Here is a 19513-nt window from a genome sequence, read left to right as displayed (position 1 = left end):
TGGGTTTAGCTGCTTTTAGAGCCCACCAGTCTCAGGATATCCTCATGGAGTCCCCTTAATTCGTGCTTCACTTCTTGGAGCCCATGCTTGTTATCACCTAAACAAACAGGCTCTTCAGAGTCCAGTCCCAAAGGAACCCCACCTGGCAGGAGGAAGATGTTCCTTCCATCTCCTTCCTAAAGCCCACATTCCAAGTCCTCACCCCATCCTAAAATATGCCTCTTTCCTAGATGACTGACATTGGGAATGTCCAATCCCTTCTAAAGAAAGACACACACACACACACAAGGAGTCCACTGAAGCTTGAAATTTATTACTTTGCTTCCGCCAGCACAGAAGTTAAGACAAATTTCACTACTATCCTTTGTTCCATGATGGAAATTGACAGTGTTTTCCTCTTGACTTTGACCCTTCCTTCTGCCTCTTCCTTTTCTTTTCCATAGTTTTTAAACTGAAGCACTTTGAGATATACATTTACTGGCTGTGTGAACATTTTGTAGTTAATCATTAGAGGGATCCTCGACCAAGGAAGAAACCCAAATATTTCTATTTTATTCATCCATGGCATGTACTGATCCAGTAACAATTAACTGGAACTTCCTGGAAATATACAGATACTGGATGCTCTTGCAGAGTAGTTAAAAACAGAAGCTATGGATTCAGGCTCACTTGGGTTAGAATCCTGGCTCTGCCATTTCCTAGCTTCACGCTTCAGCTTTAAGCCCTTGGGCAAGGCATTTAACCACAGTGAGCCTCGGTTTCCCCACCTAAGATAGGGGGATGATAGTACTGCCTGTAAGAATTATAAAGATTGTTTGGAGGGTTAAAGGACAGACATCATGGGTAAAAGCTGGCAATTAGCAAGCACTTGATATATATCAGCTGCTATTCTATAATCCCATTGGCCAAAATACTGCATATTACCACAGATACTTGGGCATTTTCTAACAATCTAAGGGAACCCACGACTTGTCCATTTATTTTAATTCTTCTATTTAATTCTCCCATGAATTATATAAGCTCAGTTATATAATAACTTTTATTATATATTCTAAAGAAATAGTAAGGCACAATGTTTACTTACACAATTAACGTGCAGTCAGCACTGGGTAACTCAGAGACACAAATGTCAACAATTTTTGTTCAGGACTCATCTGCATGATACATAAAGTTCTCACTGCTGCTGTGACTCTGCAGACAAGCTTTCAAAGCTGGGCTCCCCACCAGTGGCATCAGAACCATAAGAGAAGCTTAAATAAAACAACAGATTTCTGTGCCCATACCCCCAAAATTCTGATTGAGAAAGTTTGAGGTAGGGCCTCTGAACCTCTCATTTCTGTGCCGAATACGAGACACTAGACCACCAGGGAGCTGCCGGATCTCTATTTCTGAAAGGCTCCCGGGGTGATCCTACATATGTACAATCAGGCTCTAAAATGCTGATGCAGAGCATGATCATTTTTTGACTGGATCTGGGTGACTGAGAATAGTGAAACCACAGTTAAAGCACATGTTTTTTTTTAGACCCTGAAATTACCGATTAGGTGATGGGTGTTGAGTTTGACAATAGAAAGCATTTCTCCAGTGTGGTCACGGCTTGAGAGAGCCATCAACTTTCCCCAGGTTGTGGATGGCCTCGTTATCCAGCAGTTCCTTCTTCTTGTCACTTGGTCTCACTGCGTTGTTCAGCATTGCTCTAACCACAGTCATCACTGGCACAGAGTGACCGCTGGCCCAAGATTCTGGTAAGGAGCCAAAGAACTTCCTAATCAACCATTCACCTGGGCGAGATTCTTGCCTGTCACATAATAGAACTCTAAAGAGAAAAAGAAGAGCAGAGGAAGAGATGGTAAATTGCATTCAGACCATACAGGATGTTACGGATTGAATTGTGTCCCCCCAAATTCATGAAGTGCTAATCCCCAGTGGGATCGTATTTGAAGACACACCTCTAGGGAGGTAATTAAGGTTAAATTAGGTCATAAGGATGGGACCCTAATCTGATAGGACTGGTATCCTTACAGAAAAGGAAGAGATATCAGATATTTCTCTCTTTCTCTCCACTCACACAGAAGAAAGACCATAGGAGGACACAGAGAGAAGAAGCAATGAATCAACAAGCCAGAAGAGAGGCCTCACCCAACACTAACCCTGATGGCGCTTTGACCTTGGACTTGTAGCCTCCCATTCTGCAGTGTTAGTGTTATGGCAGCCCAAACACACTAATACGGTGCATAAATGGTTTTATTTGGGCACGAAGAGGATTTTAAAGAAGAAGGCAGCCAAAGCTACCCAGAAAATTTCAGACTATTCTGAACCTGGCACCACCAACCGTCTAGCCTTTCCTTCAAAGCTAAAAGTGGGTTCTTCAGAGAAGCAATCTCCCTCCAGCCAACTTCTTTCATATCTTAGAAATTTGTCAGCCTATTCAAATGAAAAACCAGCTTCTAGGGAATAACCAACAGTGGTGTACTCGATTAGGCAGTATGAATACTTACCCGGGCCTAAATATGGAGTAACGATCAAATTTTAACTCTTCAACCCTAGCTTCCACTTCTCCCTGTTAACAAAAAAAAAAAACAAAACATTTTTAGTATTTAATCAAGACCAACTTGCTGTAGTGCTTAAGAGAGAAAAACAAGAATAACTTGGGGTTTTGAAGACAATCTACTTCTGCAGGTCTCAATACTAGTTAATATCCTCCCCCAGATTTTTAGATTCCAGAGAGTCTGGGAAGTTAAGGAAGAGATCAGTTAATCCTGATATGTAGTAGAGAGTGAAAAAAGATGCACCGAATGGGTAAATGGCTGCATAGTCAGTCCAGCCTGTCATGGGACCTACTGAAACAGATCCAGAGAATGACATGTTAGGAGTTCAGCCATAAAAGAACTGTCCATCACTCCAGAATCAGTGCTGCAGGCCAGGGGACCTTAACCTTTTTTGGCTTCCAGGTAGTTTCAGGAGGTCAGAAGAACCACAGACTCCCTTGTATTACTCACTTCCTAACAAAACCCACCACATTTCAAGAGACAGAGCATCTAGATGAGGCTTTAAATTAAATTTGTTGAACAATCCATGAATTTTCACGCCAAGCATCTCTATAAACAGAAATGCCAGAGAAGCTCGGCCACAGGGATGTTTAAAAGGCCTATGAACTAAGCAGCCTGCTCGCCGCCTCCTTCTCGGCCTGTTCATACCATTCATTTGGCACTTAACCTACAGCACTGTATAATCTGCAGTAATACATTTTAATCAATATATTTAAAAAATACAATACATTTTAATCAATGTATTAAAAAGTTTTTCAGTGAATGCTTTTTTAATACATTCACAGAAGAGTTGTCCCACCTTCACCACAATCTAAATTTAGAATATTTCATCACCCCAAAAGAAACCCCATACCAATTAGCACTCACTCCCATCCCCTCCCACAAGCCCTAGCCAACCACTAATCTTTCTGTCTCTATAGATATGCCTATCCTGGACATTTCCTATAAATTAAGTCATGTAAGTTGTGGCCCTTTGTAACTGGCCTCTCTCATTCAGCATAATGTTTTCAACGTTCACCCATGCTATAATATGTCATTTCTTTTCATAGTTAAATCAATGTTGTTTTGTAGGTATATGCCACATTTTATTCATCCATGCATCAGCTGATGGATATTTGAGTTGTTTCTACTCTTTGTCTATGATGAATAATGCTTCTATAAACATTCATATGTAAGTTTTTATGAGGGTGCGTTTCTTAGCTGGCTTTTTACAAAGATGTGTTTTGTCTCTATTAGTAACATGTGTACAAGAGTACCAGGCTGAAACTGCTATTCTTAGAAAGGTCTGCTTGCCAGGTTGTCCTTTGGCCTGTGTCTGGGAACTCAGATTTTAGGAGTGTTCCCATCATTAGCTAACTGATAAGGGTACTTTACTATGCCTAAACTATTTGTACAAACAATGTGGTTTATGCTGAACACTTGCTTTCCTTCTGGAAGTCTGTAATTTTTTTAGGCTGAGGGTGCCTACGTGACTGACCCCCATCAAAACCCTGGACTCCTGCGCTCAGGTGAATTTCTCTGGTAGGCAATACTCATTGCTGGAGAAATGAAACACGTGTAACTCCACTGGCAGAAGACCCTTGGAAGCCTGAACCTAGATTCCTCCAGAGCTCACTCCATGCACTTCTTTTTCCCTGCACTGACTCTGCTTTATATTCTTTCACTGTAATACATCATGGCTGTGAAGATAACTATATGGCAGTCCTGGGAGGCCTTCTAGCGCATTCCCAAACTTGGGGCTGGCTTTGGGGATCCCCCCAAACAAGGAGATTGTAATTCCTTGAGGACAAGAACCACACCCAATAATAACATTTAATCTACTCTGGAAAAGTTTAAGTATCACTGCCTCAAAGTCTCTTCTAATGCTAAGATTCTGAGCTGATCTTCAAGACCAGGGCTGCAACATCTCATTTCATGATGACTAGATAATCAACAGAGGGGAAAACATTGGAAATTATCTTTCAAATCACTCCTGTTTACTAAATATATCTGCAAAAAAGCAGTCCCTGTAGTTATAAAAAATGCATAATATAATGCATTTAATGCATTTTGGCATTACTTAGCATTTTATATTATTTAGTATTGCCAATTAGCCAGGGTTCTCCAAAGTATACAAAAGATAGAAACATGCACAAACCTTGACTTGCAGATATAAAAAATTGCTTGACTTATCAGCTCCCTTAGAGGACAGCAAGTTGAAATGTTTGCACCCTCCAGCTTTGGCCAGCTCTGCAGACTTCAGGACGTAATCACGATCAACACGAACAAATCCCTCCTAAGGGTGAAAAGGATGTGAGTTATTTCCAAAAAGCTGTGAGTTCATCTTAAAGATTACTTATCAGCTTGGGTGGCAGGTTAAGAGTCCTTGCAGGGGGGTGGGGGGGTGGACGAGGATGGGGATCCAAATAAAATGCATCCAAAAAAACACGAATGTCAGGCTTAGACCCTGGGAATGGCTCCAATATGATGCTCAGGATAGATGTACCAGCTTTAGTAGCAAGGCCAGACTGCAGAAAAAACAAGGACAATGACGCTGAAACACAGACACCAAGAAAATCTGCAAGGAGCAAAAGGAAAAATAATATCAGGCTGAGAAACCGGGTTTCTTGTTGTTGTTTTTTAAATACTTTATTTATTTATTAACTTGGCTTCACCAGGTCTTTAGTTGTGGCGTGCGGGATCTTCATTGCGGTGTACAGGATCTTTGTTGTGGCATGCAGAATCTTTAGTTGAGGCATGTGGAATCTTTAGTTGTGGCATGCGGGATGTAGTTCCCTGACCAGGGATCAAACCCGGGCCCCCGGCACTGGAAGCACAGAATCTTAACTGCTGGACCACCAGGGAAGTCCCCGAGAAACTGTTTTTAGTCTCACATTTCTTTGTCCTTAATCCTTTACAACCCTACCACCCTCTCTCTGTTTTCTCTATTTTTTTGTGTGTCAACTCTAACACAGCAGGGTCTCACAGGGTGGCTGAGAACACTACCCACGCACTATGAGAACAAAGTCTATCTAATTTCCAATTTTTGTGTATGTTTTACAACATACTTCACACGTTAGTAAGGAGTACATCTGCAATTTTTTTTTTACTGACAGGTATATAATCAAGAGTGTTTGGAGACCCCTGGTCTAGACTCAGTCCAGTGAGGGTAGCGGTTGGGTCTTTCCTAATTCACATCTCAGCATCAGTACATGCCCAGCACATGGCAGGTGCTCCAAAAATATCTGAATGAATGAATAAAAGTCCAGCGAAAGCAGAGAAAAGGTAAATCCAATTAGGAAAAAAAAAAAAAAAAAAAAAGAACTAAGTGGCAATCAAAGGAAGAGGGGAGAGGATGGTGCAAACAAGAGAATACAGACTGATTTCCAGGGCCTAAGTGAAGGATACCGGCCTGTACCCAGACTAGGGAATTCCATGTAGTAACAGCTTCTTGGGACCACCACAAAGTCTGGCATCCTCAAACTTGGTACAGCTGAAGAGCAGTCTAAAGTCTACTGAAGCTGAACTTCATGGGTACCCACAATTATATAATGAGGTTTCATATAATAAGGATGCCAAATCTGAAGACTGGATTACTACCCCAGTGATTTTTTTTAAATTAAAAATCTGCCCTCTGGTAGTTACTGACCCTAAATGTTGTATTTTGTATGGAGATATGTATCTTTCATAAGATAGATAGAAGGCACCTTAGGAAACATCACGCCTAACCCCCTCACTGTGGAGATGTGACAACAAGGTCCAGCAATCCAGGAACTACCGGCTAATAAGTGAGGGAGCTGAGAGCAGAGTGCAAATTCCTGACTCTGCGCCGTGCTCCCCATTGTACTCATGTTCCTTCTTACCTCACACCATCACCAGCTAATAACAGAACTAATTCATAACTGTGGTAGGCAGAATAATGGCCCCTCAAAGATGTCCATGCCCTAATCCCCATACCTGTGAACGTGTTAGAAGCTACATGGCCAAGGGGAATTAAGGTTGCAGGTGGAATTAAGGCTGCTAATCAGCTGACTTTGAAAAAGGTTATTCTGTAGTATTCAACTGGGCCCAATGTTATCACAAGAGTCCCTACAGTGGAAAAGGGAAGCAGAAAAGGAGGCTGGAGTTAGGCAACGTGAGTAGCACTTGATCCCCCCATTGCTGGCCTTAAAGATGGAGGAAGGGACCATGAACCAAGATATGCAGGTGGTCTTTAGAAGCCAGAAAAGGTAAAGAAAATGGATTCTCCCCTAGAGCCTACAGAAGGAAATCAGCCCTGTAAACACCTTGATTTTATCTCAGCAAAGTCCACATCGGACTGCTAACCTATAAAATTGTAAGATGATAAACTTACGTTGTTTTAAGCCACTAAATTTGAGGCAATTTGTTACAGCAGCAATAGAAAACTAATACAGAATTCAATTCTAAAACAAGGGGCCCAAGCAAACTTCTCAAACTTTATATTGAAGTAGATCATAAAAGAAAAGTAAATATATTCTAAGTATAGAGCTGGCTATAAACTGTTCATAAACTAATAAACATCTTCTGCAATCAGCTCCCAGATCCAGAAATACAGCACCACCGTTACCCCAAAAGCCTGTCTCGTCCTCTCTTCTTATCACTTACGGAGCATTTTTAACTATGTCCACAACCTGCAGGGCAGTGTTGTTCCTCTTTCTTTTTTTTAGGTAATATAAACTTAACTCTTAGCCGGGAATCATCCCCATCTCCTTCTGTGTTGTAGACTTTGACATTCAATCCTAATAACGGACTCAGCGACCTGTCCTACACACTGATTGAAACTCATGTTGTTGCTTTCTTAAATCAGTGTGCAGCAAACCAGTTTTAATACTCAGCACATCCTGAGAGTGGGCTGTGATTGATCTCCTCAGAGCCATTCTCTGGATTGAGATTTTTACATGTGCTCAAAATGTGCCAAGAAAAACAACCCAAAACGACATCAAAAAATTCTAAAACACTCTATTTCTCTTCCACATCTATTTTCTTCCCCTCACTCCAATTCACCAGAACTCTGATTTTGATAACAGGTTCATTATTCCCAATAAAATTACATCGCTGACTAGTGAAATAAATTCCTTTCTGTTGCTGCTGCTGGTTTAGCACTATTTCTTGGAAGGATTATTAGAGTTGTCTCTGTTAAAATGTTTCTTCTTTCATCAGCGTCTTTAAAAATACGGGAAAGCTTCAGCCAATCACAAGGCTCTAGACCGACGCTGTCCCTCTCACTTAATCCAGGGCCAGTAAAGGGATAATTTGATTAAACTGAGACCCCAACTTATCTGGCTTTAGTTCTGGATCAACCTCTCCTTAATAGAGTCCTGCCGTCTCCAATTGTTTGATGAAAATTAAAGTGACATAAATACCATGGGACTTTTTCAATGTGATTAGTCAGCTAAGGCACATCAATACCACCCCAGCCATCAGCCTCTGGCGTCCCTCCTTTCACCCGCCTGGCGAAGGACTGACAACGGCTCCATGCAGGACGAGCGCCCACGCTGCTGCAGAGACCCTCACACTTAGCCCATCATCCCTGCTCAATGGGTCCTGTCGACAAGGTGCCCATACCTTTCTCCACCGCTGTTCTCTGGACAAAGCTCAATACTGTCTTATTAGCAATCAATGGCTGTTAATCCAAAACGATTTCACAAATCCTGTGAGCCCTCAAGCTGATTATAAATACGCATCATTCCAAGCCCACAAACTTTGAATTTCACGTCCCCCACCCTGATGCGTGGCCTTTTAACTGGTGAATGAAACTCAAAAGCAAAGGGGTCAATGGCTTTCAAGGACTCAGAAACCAAACTTAAACGTGGACCCCGGACACTTACTCAGAGATACTGACACACGCTGATTTTCTCTGGAGTGAGGAAGACTCCCTTTATAGATAGCAAGGAGCTATCTTTAAGATCTTATTATTAAACCCTTTCTTGTTCTCTAGCAGCTCAAATAAAAGAATAGAAAAACAAACTAAAACAAGCTACTCCATATCCCAGAAACACAATTTTCAGAAAAACCATATTTAGTTTCCCCAACCATATGGCAGAAAAAAAGATGTCTCTTCTGAGAGCATTAAGTCCATTATGTCTTTGTGTCTTTATGATTCCACAGTTGGTGTGTTTTACTCTAAGACAGGAATCAGAGTCCTTCTAGAAAAAGGAAATGATTAAATAAATTCCCACTATAAATTTCCTTTCCCAGCACCTGCTCAAAAAAATAAACACAATATACTGATATGACACAGCAGAGATGTCTTCATGGGCTCTACAAACATCTAGGGAGACAAATTCTCTAATTATTCTTTATTTTAAGTCTTATGAAAATCCAAAGCTACTAAGTATTCCTTCTAATATTCTTTACCAATGCCTGCAAACTGGGAACACTGTGGCTTAAAAACAACTCATCCTGACAAGGTATTTCAGCACTGACAAGCAAGCAGGCAGGAATGAGTCAAGGTCAAGAAGACCCTTTTCCAAGAAGGGAGGATTTCATTCTGCAAAGGGTCCCACTTGGCCATATTTCTGCTTCAGATTCTTTCTCCTTCACTCCCTTTTCAATTCAACCCTATAAATTAGACTAGAAAACAAAGACACTGACAAACAACAAATGCTATGACCTGAGACCCCATTTATTTGTGTCCTGGAGGGCATGTCTATATTTGATGTACAGAGGGAGAACCAAGATCTTGGTTAGAGAAAGAGCTCTGGATAGAAAAATAAAATCTTATAGATACAGAGGATTCCTGAGTCAATCTCTATGTTATCACACATTTTTTTCCATTTGGGGCATTCCTTTCTTTGTGTTTTGAAAGTCAGAGAGTTCTGCAGGCCAAAGGGGCTTCGGTGGTCACCACCCTCTCAGTACAGACAAGGAGACAGGGGCCCACAGGAGCTAACCAGCATACCCAAGGTCCCATAGACATTTGTTACCCAAACAGAGGCTATGATCTGGGTCTCATAAAACATCTGGGACCTCATCACTTCACAAGTCCCCTCGTAGACATCAAATAAAATAGTATAGGTGACAACAGGGGTTGGCAAACTTTCCCTATAAAGGGTGAGATAGTAAATATTTTCCAATTTGCAGGCCTCTATTGCAATTACACAGCTCTGCCATCATGGTGCAAATGTAGCCACTAATAATATATAAAGTAATGGGAATGTTCCAATAAAACTTTATGGATTCTGAAATGTGAATTTCTTATATTCTCATGTGTCATGACACATTAGTCCTCTTTGAGAATTTTTAACCATTTAGAAATATAAAAACATTCTTATTACCACTGATGAAATAGATGCAAAATCCTCAACAAAATACTAGCCAACAGAATCCAACAACACATTGAAAGGATCATACACCATGATCAAGTGGGATTTACCCCAGAGATGCAAGAATTCTACAATATATGCAAATCAATCAGTGTAATACACCATATTAACAAACTGAAGAATAAAAACCATATGATCATCTCAATAGATGCAAAAAAATGCTTCTGACAAAATTCAACACCCATTTATGATAAAAACTCTCCAGAAAGTGGGCATAGAGGGAACCTACCTCAACATAATAAAAGCCATATACGACAAATCCACAGCAAACATCATTCTCAATGGTGAAAAACTGAAAGCATTTCCTCTAAAATCAGGAACAAGATAAGGATGTCCACTCTCACCACTATTATTCAACATAGTTTTGGAAGTCCTAGCCACAGCAATCAGAGAAGAAAAAGAAATAAAAGGAATACAAACTGGAAAAGAAGAAGTAAAACTGTCACTGTTTGCAGATGACATGATATATACATAGAGAATCCTAAAGATGCCACCAGAAAACTACTAGAGCTAATCAATGAATTTGGTACAGTAGCAGGATACAAAATTAATGCACAGAAATCTCTTGCATTCCTATACACTAACAACGAAAGATCAGAAAGAGAAATTAAGGAAACAATCCCGTTAACCATTGCAACCAAAAGAATAAAATACCTAGGAAAAAACCTACCTAAGGAGGTAAAAGACCTGTATACAAAAAACTATAAGACACTGATGAAAGAAATCAAAGATGACACAAACAGATGGAGAAATATACCATGTTCTTGGATTGGAAGAATCAATACTGTGAAAATGACTATACTACCCAAAGCAATCGACAGATTCAATGCAATCCCCATCAAATTACCAGTGGCATTTTTTACAGAACTAGAACAAAAAATCTTAAAATTTGTATGGAGACATAAAAGACCCTGAATAGCCAAAGCAGTCTTGAGAAAGAAAAACAGAGCTGTAGGAATCAGACTCCCTGACTTCAGACTATACTACAAAGCTACAGTAATCAAGAGAGTATGGTACTGGCACAAAAACAGAAATATGGATCAATGGAACAGGATAGAAAGCCCAGAGATAAACCCATGCACCAATGGTCAACTAATCTATGACAAAGGAGGCAAGGATATACAATGGAGAAAAGACAGTCTCTTCAATAAGTGGCGCTGGGAAAACTGGACAGCTACATGTAAAAGAATGAAATTAGAACACTCCCTAACACCATACACAAAAATAAACTCAAAATGGATTAGAGACCTAAATGTAAGACTGGACACTATAAAACTCTTAGAGAAAAACATAGGAAGAACACTCTTTGACATAAATCACAGCAAGATCTTTTTTGATTCACCTCCTAGAGTAATGGAAATAAAAACAAAAATAAACAAATGGGACCTAATGAAACAAAAGATTTTGCAAAGCAAAGGAAACTACAAACAAGATGAAAAGACAACCCTCAGAATGGGAGAAAATATTTGCAAATGAATCAACGGACAAAGGATTAATCTCCAAAATATATAAACAGCTCATGCAGCTCAATATCAAAAAAACAAACAACCCAATCAAAAAATGGGCAGAAGACCTCGCGGGCTTCCCTGGTGGCGCAGTGGTTGAGAGTCCGCCTGCCGATGCAGGGGACGCGGGTTCGTGCCCTGGTCCGGGAAGATCCCACATGCTGCGGAGCCTGCGCATCCGGAGCCTGTGCTCCGCAACGGGAGAGGCCCGCGTACCACAAAAAAAAAAAAATGGGCAGAAGACCTAAATAGACATTTCTCCAAAGAAGACATACAGATGGCCAAGAAGCACATGAAAAGCTGCTCAACATCACTAATTATTAGAGAAATGCAAATCAAAACTACAATGAGGTATCACCTCACACCAGTTAGAATGGGCATCATCAGAAAATCTACAAACAACAAATGCTGGAGAGGGTGTGGAGAAAAGGGAACCCTCTTGCGCTGTTGGTGGGAATGTAAATTGATACAGCCACTATGGAGAACAGTGTGGAGGTTCCTTAAAAAACTAAAAATAGAACTCCCATATGACCTAGCAATCCCACTACTGGGCATATACCCAGAGAAAACCATAATTCAAAAAGAGTCATGTACCAGAATGTTCACTGCAGCTCTATTTACAATACCCAGGACATGGAAGCAACCTAAGTTTCCATCAACAGATGAATGGATAAAGAAGATGTGGCACATACATACAATGGAATATTACTCAGCCATAAAAAGAAACGAAATTGAGTTATTTGTAGTGAGGTGGATGGACCTAAAGTCTGTCCTACAGAGTGAAGTAAGTCAGAAAGAGAAAAACAAATACTGTATGCTAACACATATATATGGCATCTTTAAATAAATAAATAAATAAATAAGTTCTGAAGAACCTAGGGGCAGGACAGGAATAAAGACACAGACGTAGGGAATGGACTTGAGGACACAGGGAGGGGGAAGGGTAAGCTGGGACGAAGTGAGAGAGTGGCATGGACATATATACACTACGAAACGTAAAACAGATAGCTAGTGGAAGCAGCCACATAGCACAGGGAGATCAGCTCAGTGCTTTGCGACCACCTAGAGGGGTGGGATAGGGAGGGTGGGAGGGAGGAGATATGGGGATATATGTATATGTATAGCTGATTCACTTTGTTATAAAGCAGAAACTAACACACCATTATAGAGCAATTATATTCCAATAAAGATGTTAAAAATAAAAACTTTAAAGTGGAAAAAAAAAAAGACACATGCACTCCAATGTTCACTGCCGTAATATTTACAATAGCCAGGACGTGGAAGCAACCTAAGTGCCCATTGACAGATGAATGGATAAAGAAGATGTGGTACATAAATACAATGGAATATACTCAGCCATAAAAAGGAAAGAAATTGGGTTATTTGTAGAGACATGGATGGATCTAGAGACTCTCATACAGAGTGAAGTAAGTCAGAAAGAGAAAAACAAATATTGTATATTAACGCATATATGTGGAACCTAGAAAAATGGTACAGATGAACCTTTTTGCAGGGCAGAAATAGAGACACAGATGTAGAGAACAAACGTATGGACACCAAGGGGGGAAAGTGTGTGGGGGGGTGGTGGGGGGATGGATTGGGAAATTGGGATTGATATATATACACTAATATGTCTAAAATAGATAACTAATAAGAACCTGCTATATAAAAAAATAAATTAAATAAAATTCAAAAATTCAAAAGAAAAAGAACTTTAAAAAAAATAATAATAATTAATTAAAATACAAAAACATTCTTAGCTCAAGGGCTGTTCAAAAACAGGCAGGCTGTATTTGGCCCACAGTCTGTAGTTTACAAGCCCCTGGATTAGAAGAGTGTATCATTAGAATCAGAGGCCATGAGACTTTAATGATGTCTAATAAGTGTGACAGTGGCTGCATTCATCACATTAATGGCATCGTCCATTCAACAGACTACAAGAGCCTGGACTTCTGGAGCCTGTGCCTACCAGGTGAGGAGACAAATGAAAAGGTGAAACTAAATCACACCCCCTCAAACTCACTAACCAAATCCTTCTCTTAACAAGGGGAAAGCACCATTCTCTGGCCCCTGTGAGGTTTTGCTCTTCACTTATGGCCAATGTAGATCTGGTTTTCAAAAGGTATTTCAACCTTCACTAGCACATAAGTTACTTACCAAAGCAAGGTGAAGGCTATCTGGGACAACAGTACCTGGAAACCCAGCAGGTGAAGAGGACTAATACTGTCTAATACATCCAGAAAGCAGGTCTGACAAGAAGAAAAGGTTGGCTGCATCAGAATCCCCCAGGAAGCATGTTAAAAATAGGCTTCCAACTTTAGAGATTCTGATCCAGTAGATCTGGATTAGGGCCAAGTCACAAAGTCACTGCGTTCATTAGACAACTATGGCTTGTGAATGTGAAAAGAAAGAAGATTAGCATCTAACCAGCTACTGCTAAAGAAAATGGTTTTCCAAACAGCTGAAGAAAGCTAACAGACCTATCCCTAGCACCAGTGTCAAAAGAAATCTGGGTAGACTGAATTTTATGGGTTGCAATGTTACCCCCTCAAAATTCCTGTGTTGAAGTCCTAACCTCCAGTACCTCAGAATGTGACCTTATTTGCAGACGTAATTAGTTAAGATGAGGTCATTCCAAGTAGGGTGGTTCTTAATCCAGTTTGACTAGTGTTGTTATAATAAGGAGAAATTTGGACATAGCCAGAGGCACATAGGAAAAACACCATGTGAAGAGACACAGGGAGAAGGCAGCCATCTACAAGTCAAGGAGAGAAGCCTGGAAAAGATCCTTTCCTCTCAGCCCTCAGAAAGAACCAATGCTGACAACACCTCCACCTCAGACTTCTAGCCTTGGGAACTGTGAGACAGAAAATGTCTGTTGTTTAAGCCACCTTGATTATGCTTTTTTGTTATAACATCCATCCCCAGCAAATTAAACTGAAGGTCATAGGGAAATAAGCGGGCTACTCACAGGATTTCAACACTGAGACAGAAACCCTGAATTTCTTGAAGTTGCTAAAGTAAAATGTGGGCTGCTCCAGTTACAAAACAGCTACAGAATGACACTAGGCTTGCCACCAGCTTGGCAATACCCATCTGACGCTCTCTTTTTTTTACAGAGAACGCTGCTGACCAGAATACCAGGTGGAGTGAGCTTGGAAATCTACACACACACACACACCCTGCAAACAACTATTATTACCTAGCCACTTGTGAACTGTCACCTCTTTTAAACTGCCTGAAGTTATCACAGCCTCCAAACTTCATACTGCATCCAATCTAAATTACCTTCAAATTTAAAAAAAAAAAAAAAAAAAGACTTTCTGGAGGAAATGTCAGCTTATTTTCTGTCACTATCCTCTTAAACCATTTAAGCCCTAACTTATTTCTGAGATTATACTTGGTTTACCAGTCTTTTCTCTTGCTTACTTGTTAATTACTTTTTATCTTTCCAAACTGATTTTGGAGAACAAAAGGTATTTAGTTGGGGGGTGGAGAACCAACTCCATTTAAAAAAATATTCTGGATAGGGAAGACATCCAATTCCTCTGATTAAAATTTCATTACGTGATTTGGATGCAACAAAGCAATTTAGAATTTCCCCTGGAGCGCCCTATAATGAGATTTGCCTTATGTCATGAAAATCAACTGCTCTATGCCTAATGCAGTAGTGTTTTTAGTTTGCTGAGTCACCACCAAAGTCAGGTTAGCACTTGAGACAACGTAACCTACAGTGTACTAGAACAAAAGTTTTTCAGTGCTGTCAGAGGGCACATGCCTTGTGACTGTCCCTGGGACAGAAAAGACTGCAGGAGCTGATCAGCAGGAAAATGACCCTTCCTAGGAGAGATAATGTGCCAATTCCCGGGAGAGTCAACTTCTCGATAATCCACACTTCCCAGCACAGAGCTCAAAACTCAGATGTGTTCCCAAGGGCGCATGGTAGAAATACAGAAGATTTCGAAATTTGTCCCTACTGAAAGCATAAATAGAATTATTCTTTGGATCACCAGAAAGCCCAGAGAAATACATCTGAGCCTAACTCCTTGGTTGGTACAAACCAATAGTTCTGTGCTCTCCAAATGATTCTGATGCATGGGCCTGTTTATAAACCTATGGTAAGCCCCCATAGCAGCATCATGGTCCTGCATGTTTAATAGACATGTTTAACTCCAGCAAGTAAATTTTGTCAAAGGGATAAACTATAGTCAAGATATAAATTAAATAAGATGCACGTATTAACACTTGCCCAGGATCTACATAGTAAGCTCTGATTTCTAACTATGTAGTAAAATTTGACTTCTAGACAGAGGCCGAAGCAATTTGGAACATCATTAAAAAAAGAATAAAATGCGTGTTAGGACAGTTCTGTGTCAGTTAAGGCTGAATCACCATTGGGGTTGAATCATCGCTGGAGGCTGAGTCATCATCACCGGAGGCTAGCTGAATCATGCCTCTGTTCTGATGTTCTAGCCCAGAAGTTTAAAGCTTGGCATGAAAACAGGTTGAAGCAAATCACTCAAGTGAGAGAGAATGCTTTAAGTTTAAGACATTTATAAAGAAACCAAAAAAACTTACTGCTAAGAGCATGAGCCAGTTACTTTTACTCAGACATAATGGTTTGCGTAAGTCAGGGCAAGTAGTGACCACGATATCTGCAAAAGGCAAGACCATGTAAATATTTATGACATCTCCAGCACACAGGCCTGAACTCAAGGATTATGCTGAAGGAAAGATGAACTTATAAGTACTATTCAAAGTATAGCAAAGGCTAGGGCAGTATATGGAATCTTAAATGATAAGAGCTAATTTACACTTAAGCACAGCAAATATAAAGCAAAAGATGGAGCAAAAATGGAATCTTTGACATTACTGACCAGAGAAAAGGGAAAAGGGTAGATTCCTTCCTTACCACCCCAGCTTTCTTTCTGGTGGTACCCAGGCAACAGAATCCAACATCATGACCTTGAAAGGCAGAAGCGTAGTCATCCAATTTCTCAAAGTCCACTACTTCTTGATTCTAGACAACAAAGACATAGCTGTATATTACTCGATGTTATTAAAACAAAACAAAAGAAAAAAACAGACAAAAATACCCCCTCTAGATTTAAAGAATAAATGACAGGACATTACTAAAGAGTCCACCCACTTAACATCAAATTTTGCAAGCTCATTTTCTCCCACCAAAAAGCAATTAATCTGAATTCAAAAATCAACAAGGTACTTATATGTCCACAGTACACACAATTGGACTAGGTGTGATCTAGAGCTCTAAAGTCAGGTTCAATTATACTTTTCTCTCTGGAAAAATAAAAGACCTGTCTGTATACTACCAGGAGAAATACCAATGAGGTATATGTTGGCGAAGGAAATGGTGTTTGGAGTCTCAAAACCTAGGTTTGAGTCTTGGGTCTGCTACTTACTAGGCATGTTAATAATTTTGGCCAAGTTACTTGTATGTCCCAGTTTCTTCAGCAGTAAAATGTGAACGATAATCTTTCCCTCAGTCTACACCATGACCCACCTGCATTAGAATCAGTCAGCAGGTGCTTGACAAAAAGGCATATTCCTAGGTCTCACACCAATACTCCTGAATCAGAAACTGCACTTTTAATAAGCACCCTCGGTAATTCTCATGCCCATGGAAATTTAAGAACCTCCATCTAACCTCTTAAGTTTGTTGTGAAGCTTAAAAAAGAAAAGTTTGGGAAGTTCCCATCATTCAGGACTTTAAATAAAATGTTGCTTTCCCTCTCTACTATTGACTCTTTCAAAAGCATTTTCCTGGCACCATACACAATGCTGAAGAAAAGTATGTTTACAAAAAGTGCCTGACCAAAAGAGGCGCCACCAAAACTCAACTGTCAAAGCACAGAACGCGATTTCAGTTTCTAATGACCACAGGTGTCTGGCACACCCCCATGAAGCCAGACGATGAAGATCACATATTACCTGCCTAAGTCTGAACAAAGATGTCCATTTTAACAGAAAAGTCCTGAGGGACCAAAGACATATGCAAAGTGACCTGATCATGGACCTGCAGGAGTCATGAACATTTATTTGTGAGACTGTTTGTTATTTGGAATGTTCTACCTGTGGGTCCAGGTTGGGGGGGGGGGTGTCTCAGAATTACACTATAGTTTAATTTATTGCAGTTCACAAATAACTCCATTTACAATGGGAAAGGAATCTCCACCAAGCTCAGGTTTCAAATATTTAGGGGTTAACACCAGACTGGAGTCTGGTCTATCAGTGGGTTAACCACGAAAAGTGTAAGTGACAGGAAAGGGACTATTCCACTTACAGACACAAGCCTGCAGCCCTGAGAAGTCAGGCAGGGCAAATTCTTGTAGGTGAATAACCCCACCTCTCAGTGCCATAGACCTTTCCCCCTCTGCAAAGCAATTTCTGATTCTCTAACTTTAGTGTGTAGTGGACAGGTAGACAAAACAAGCAATGGGGTTGAGAAAATTACCGAAGGTCACAGGGCTTTTTTTTCTAGAAGCCAGCTTAAAGGACCCTGGAAGCATGGCTCTTCTCTGTCTCCCTAGACTCCCTTACACTTAGGCCCCATTTTATGGGGACAAAGCCTGAGAAAAGGGCTTTGTCCAAGGCCTGGCAGTGAGGGGGAGGCCCACCTGGACCTACAATCCAGCTTCCAGTAAGGCCTCTCACAGACCAATCGTGGTCACGCTCTGAACACCTCCTGCCGCCATTGCAGGGCAATGTTCAGCCTTGCAGCATAAAATATGCTCACTCTGAAGAACCACTGCGGGTACATTTTTGAGTCCCAGCTCAAATACCCACCACGTTTTTATAAGCTTCCTCGTCGAAGGTGAGCTTCCTCCGGCCAATCAGCGTGACTTTGGAAAACAGGCCCTGCTCCAGGATTTCTTTCAAGAGCACTCTGCCGGTTTCCCCGCTGGCACCCAAAATAAAGACGGATTTATTCTGCATCCTGAAGTCTTCCCGAAGCCTCGGTAGCGCTTCTGTCTCGGCCATGCTACAGAAATAATATTAACAGGTGCTGGTCTCGGGATATTTAAAGGGACAGCCGTGCTTACCCTGGGAACAAAGGTTATTTGTTCTGGAGGAAGATACGGTTATTCTCTGCAGTCTGGGCGCGGGGGAAAGTGCAGAGTCACCCTCAGGGCGGGGCGCCGTATTGGTTCCCCGCTTCTGAGCCAAACCCACACCTTGCAAGGGGCTGGAACAAGGAATGCGCCCGGGTACCAGGAGGCCTCGTTCCCCCATGGTGTCCCCGACTCCGGCCCCTCCTGCCTCCGCCCGCAGGGGCGCGGAGCCCAGCTTGGTCCCTCACGCGGAGGGTTTACCTGGAGCCGGCCCCCGGCCCCGCGTCCTCAGGCTGCAGCAGGAGCAGCGCGACCACCAGCGCCGCCGCCGCCGCCACCGCCGCGCTCAGGGCTCCGGGCCGGGACATCCGGCCATCCCTCACGCCAGGCGCTTTCCTCCCCTCGCCCGACTCTGCGGGGCCCTTCCCGGTCCGCGCCTACCCGACTTCGTCTTCCGGGTGACTTTGCTCTATCGCTGCTCACCCCGCCCACAGGGGCGGGATGTGGAGGGGTGGCCCGCGCGTGGACCAGAGAGTGCCTGGGCGCCGGCGAGGGGGGGCCCAGAGCACGTGCGCAGCACTAGGCTAGGTAGGAAGCTCGGAGACCACTTCCTAAATATCGGGAATTTCCGGAACCTTCTCCCCGGCGTTCTTCCTCACCACCTGAGCTGAGCTCGCCCTCATCCAAGGCCTCAGCCAATAGACTTGATCTTCGTTGATCCCTTTCTAAAACCTGTAATGTCAACTGTGTGTTGGACATCTTCATCTTGAATTCACCACATCAAAACGTAACCCTTCCCTTCTAACCACCCCAAACAGCAATAAAACCAGTCTACTCCTTGCCTCTCTTCAGTGTCACTGTCCCTATTCGTCTGCACAATCTTCATTCACCCCTTCCCTCTCAAGTCAGAAATTCGGACTGTCACCTTTGATTCCTTTCTCCGCCTTACCACATTCTAGATTAATCACCAAGGCCTACTATCTTCTCTGCCTTTCAAATATTCTCTCATGTAATTCAAGTTCTCTCTGTATCTCACCAGTATAACTGGTTTCCCCGCTCAG

The 19513-nt window shown here is 41.7% G+C and overlaps 1 protein-coding gene across 2 annotated transcripts; it reads right to left on the bottom strand.

Moving 5' to 3' along the window:
* Positions 1 to 298: 298 nt before the first annotated feature.
* On the bottom strand, positions 299 to 18916 carry HTATIP2 (HIV-1 Tat interactive protein 2). 2 transcript variants are annotated; one of them, XM_082628936.1, is made up of 6 exons: positions 18894 to 18916; positions 18187 to 18382; positions 16292 to 16399; positions 4687 to 4824; positions 2499 to 2560; positions 299 to 1816 (listed from the first exon to the last, which is right to left on the bottom strand). In XM_082628936.1, the coding sequence occupies exons 2-6, from the start codon at positions 18379 to 18381 to the stop codon at positions 1591 to 1593; spliced, it is 729 nt and encodes a 242-aa protein (XP_082485062.1). In that variant the 5' UTR covers position 18382; positions 18894 to 18916; the 3' UTR covers positions 299 to 1590. The 2 variants fall into 2 exon arrangements, with proteins under 2 accessions (XP_082485062.1, XP_082485061.1); XM_082628935.1 differs by lacking the exon at positions 18894 to 18916 and adding an exon at positions 18714 to 18886.
* Positions 18917 to 19513: the final 597 nt, after the last annotated feature.

This window comes from Mesoplodon mirus (assembly GCF_964341445.2).
Source record: "Mesoplodon mirus genome assembly, chromosome: 7".
In the NCBI taxonomy this organism is placed as follows: domain Eukaryota; kingdom Metazoa; phylum Chordata; class Mammalia; order Artiodactyla; family Ziphiidae; genus Mesoplodon; species Mesoplodon mirus.
The sequence above is the reverse complement of the archived record's forward strand: the minus strand, read 5'-3'. Positions and strand labels throughout refer to the sequence as shown.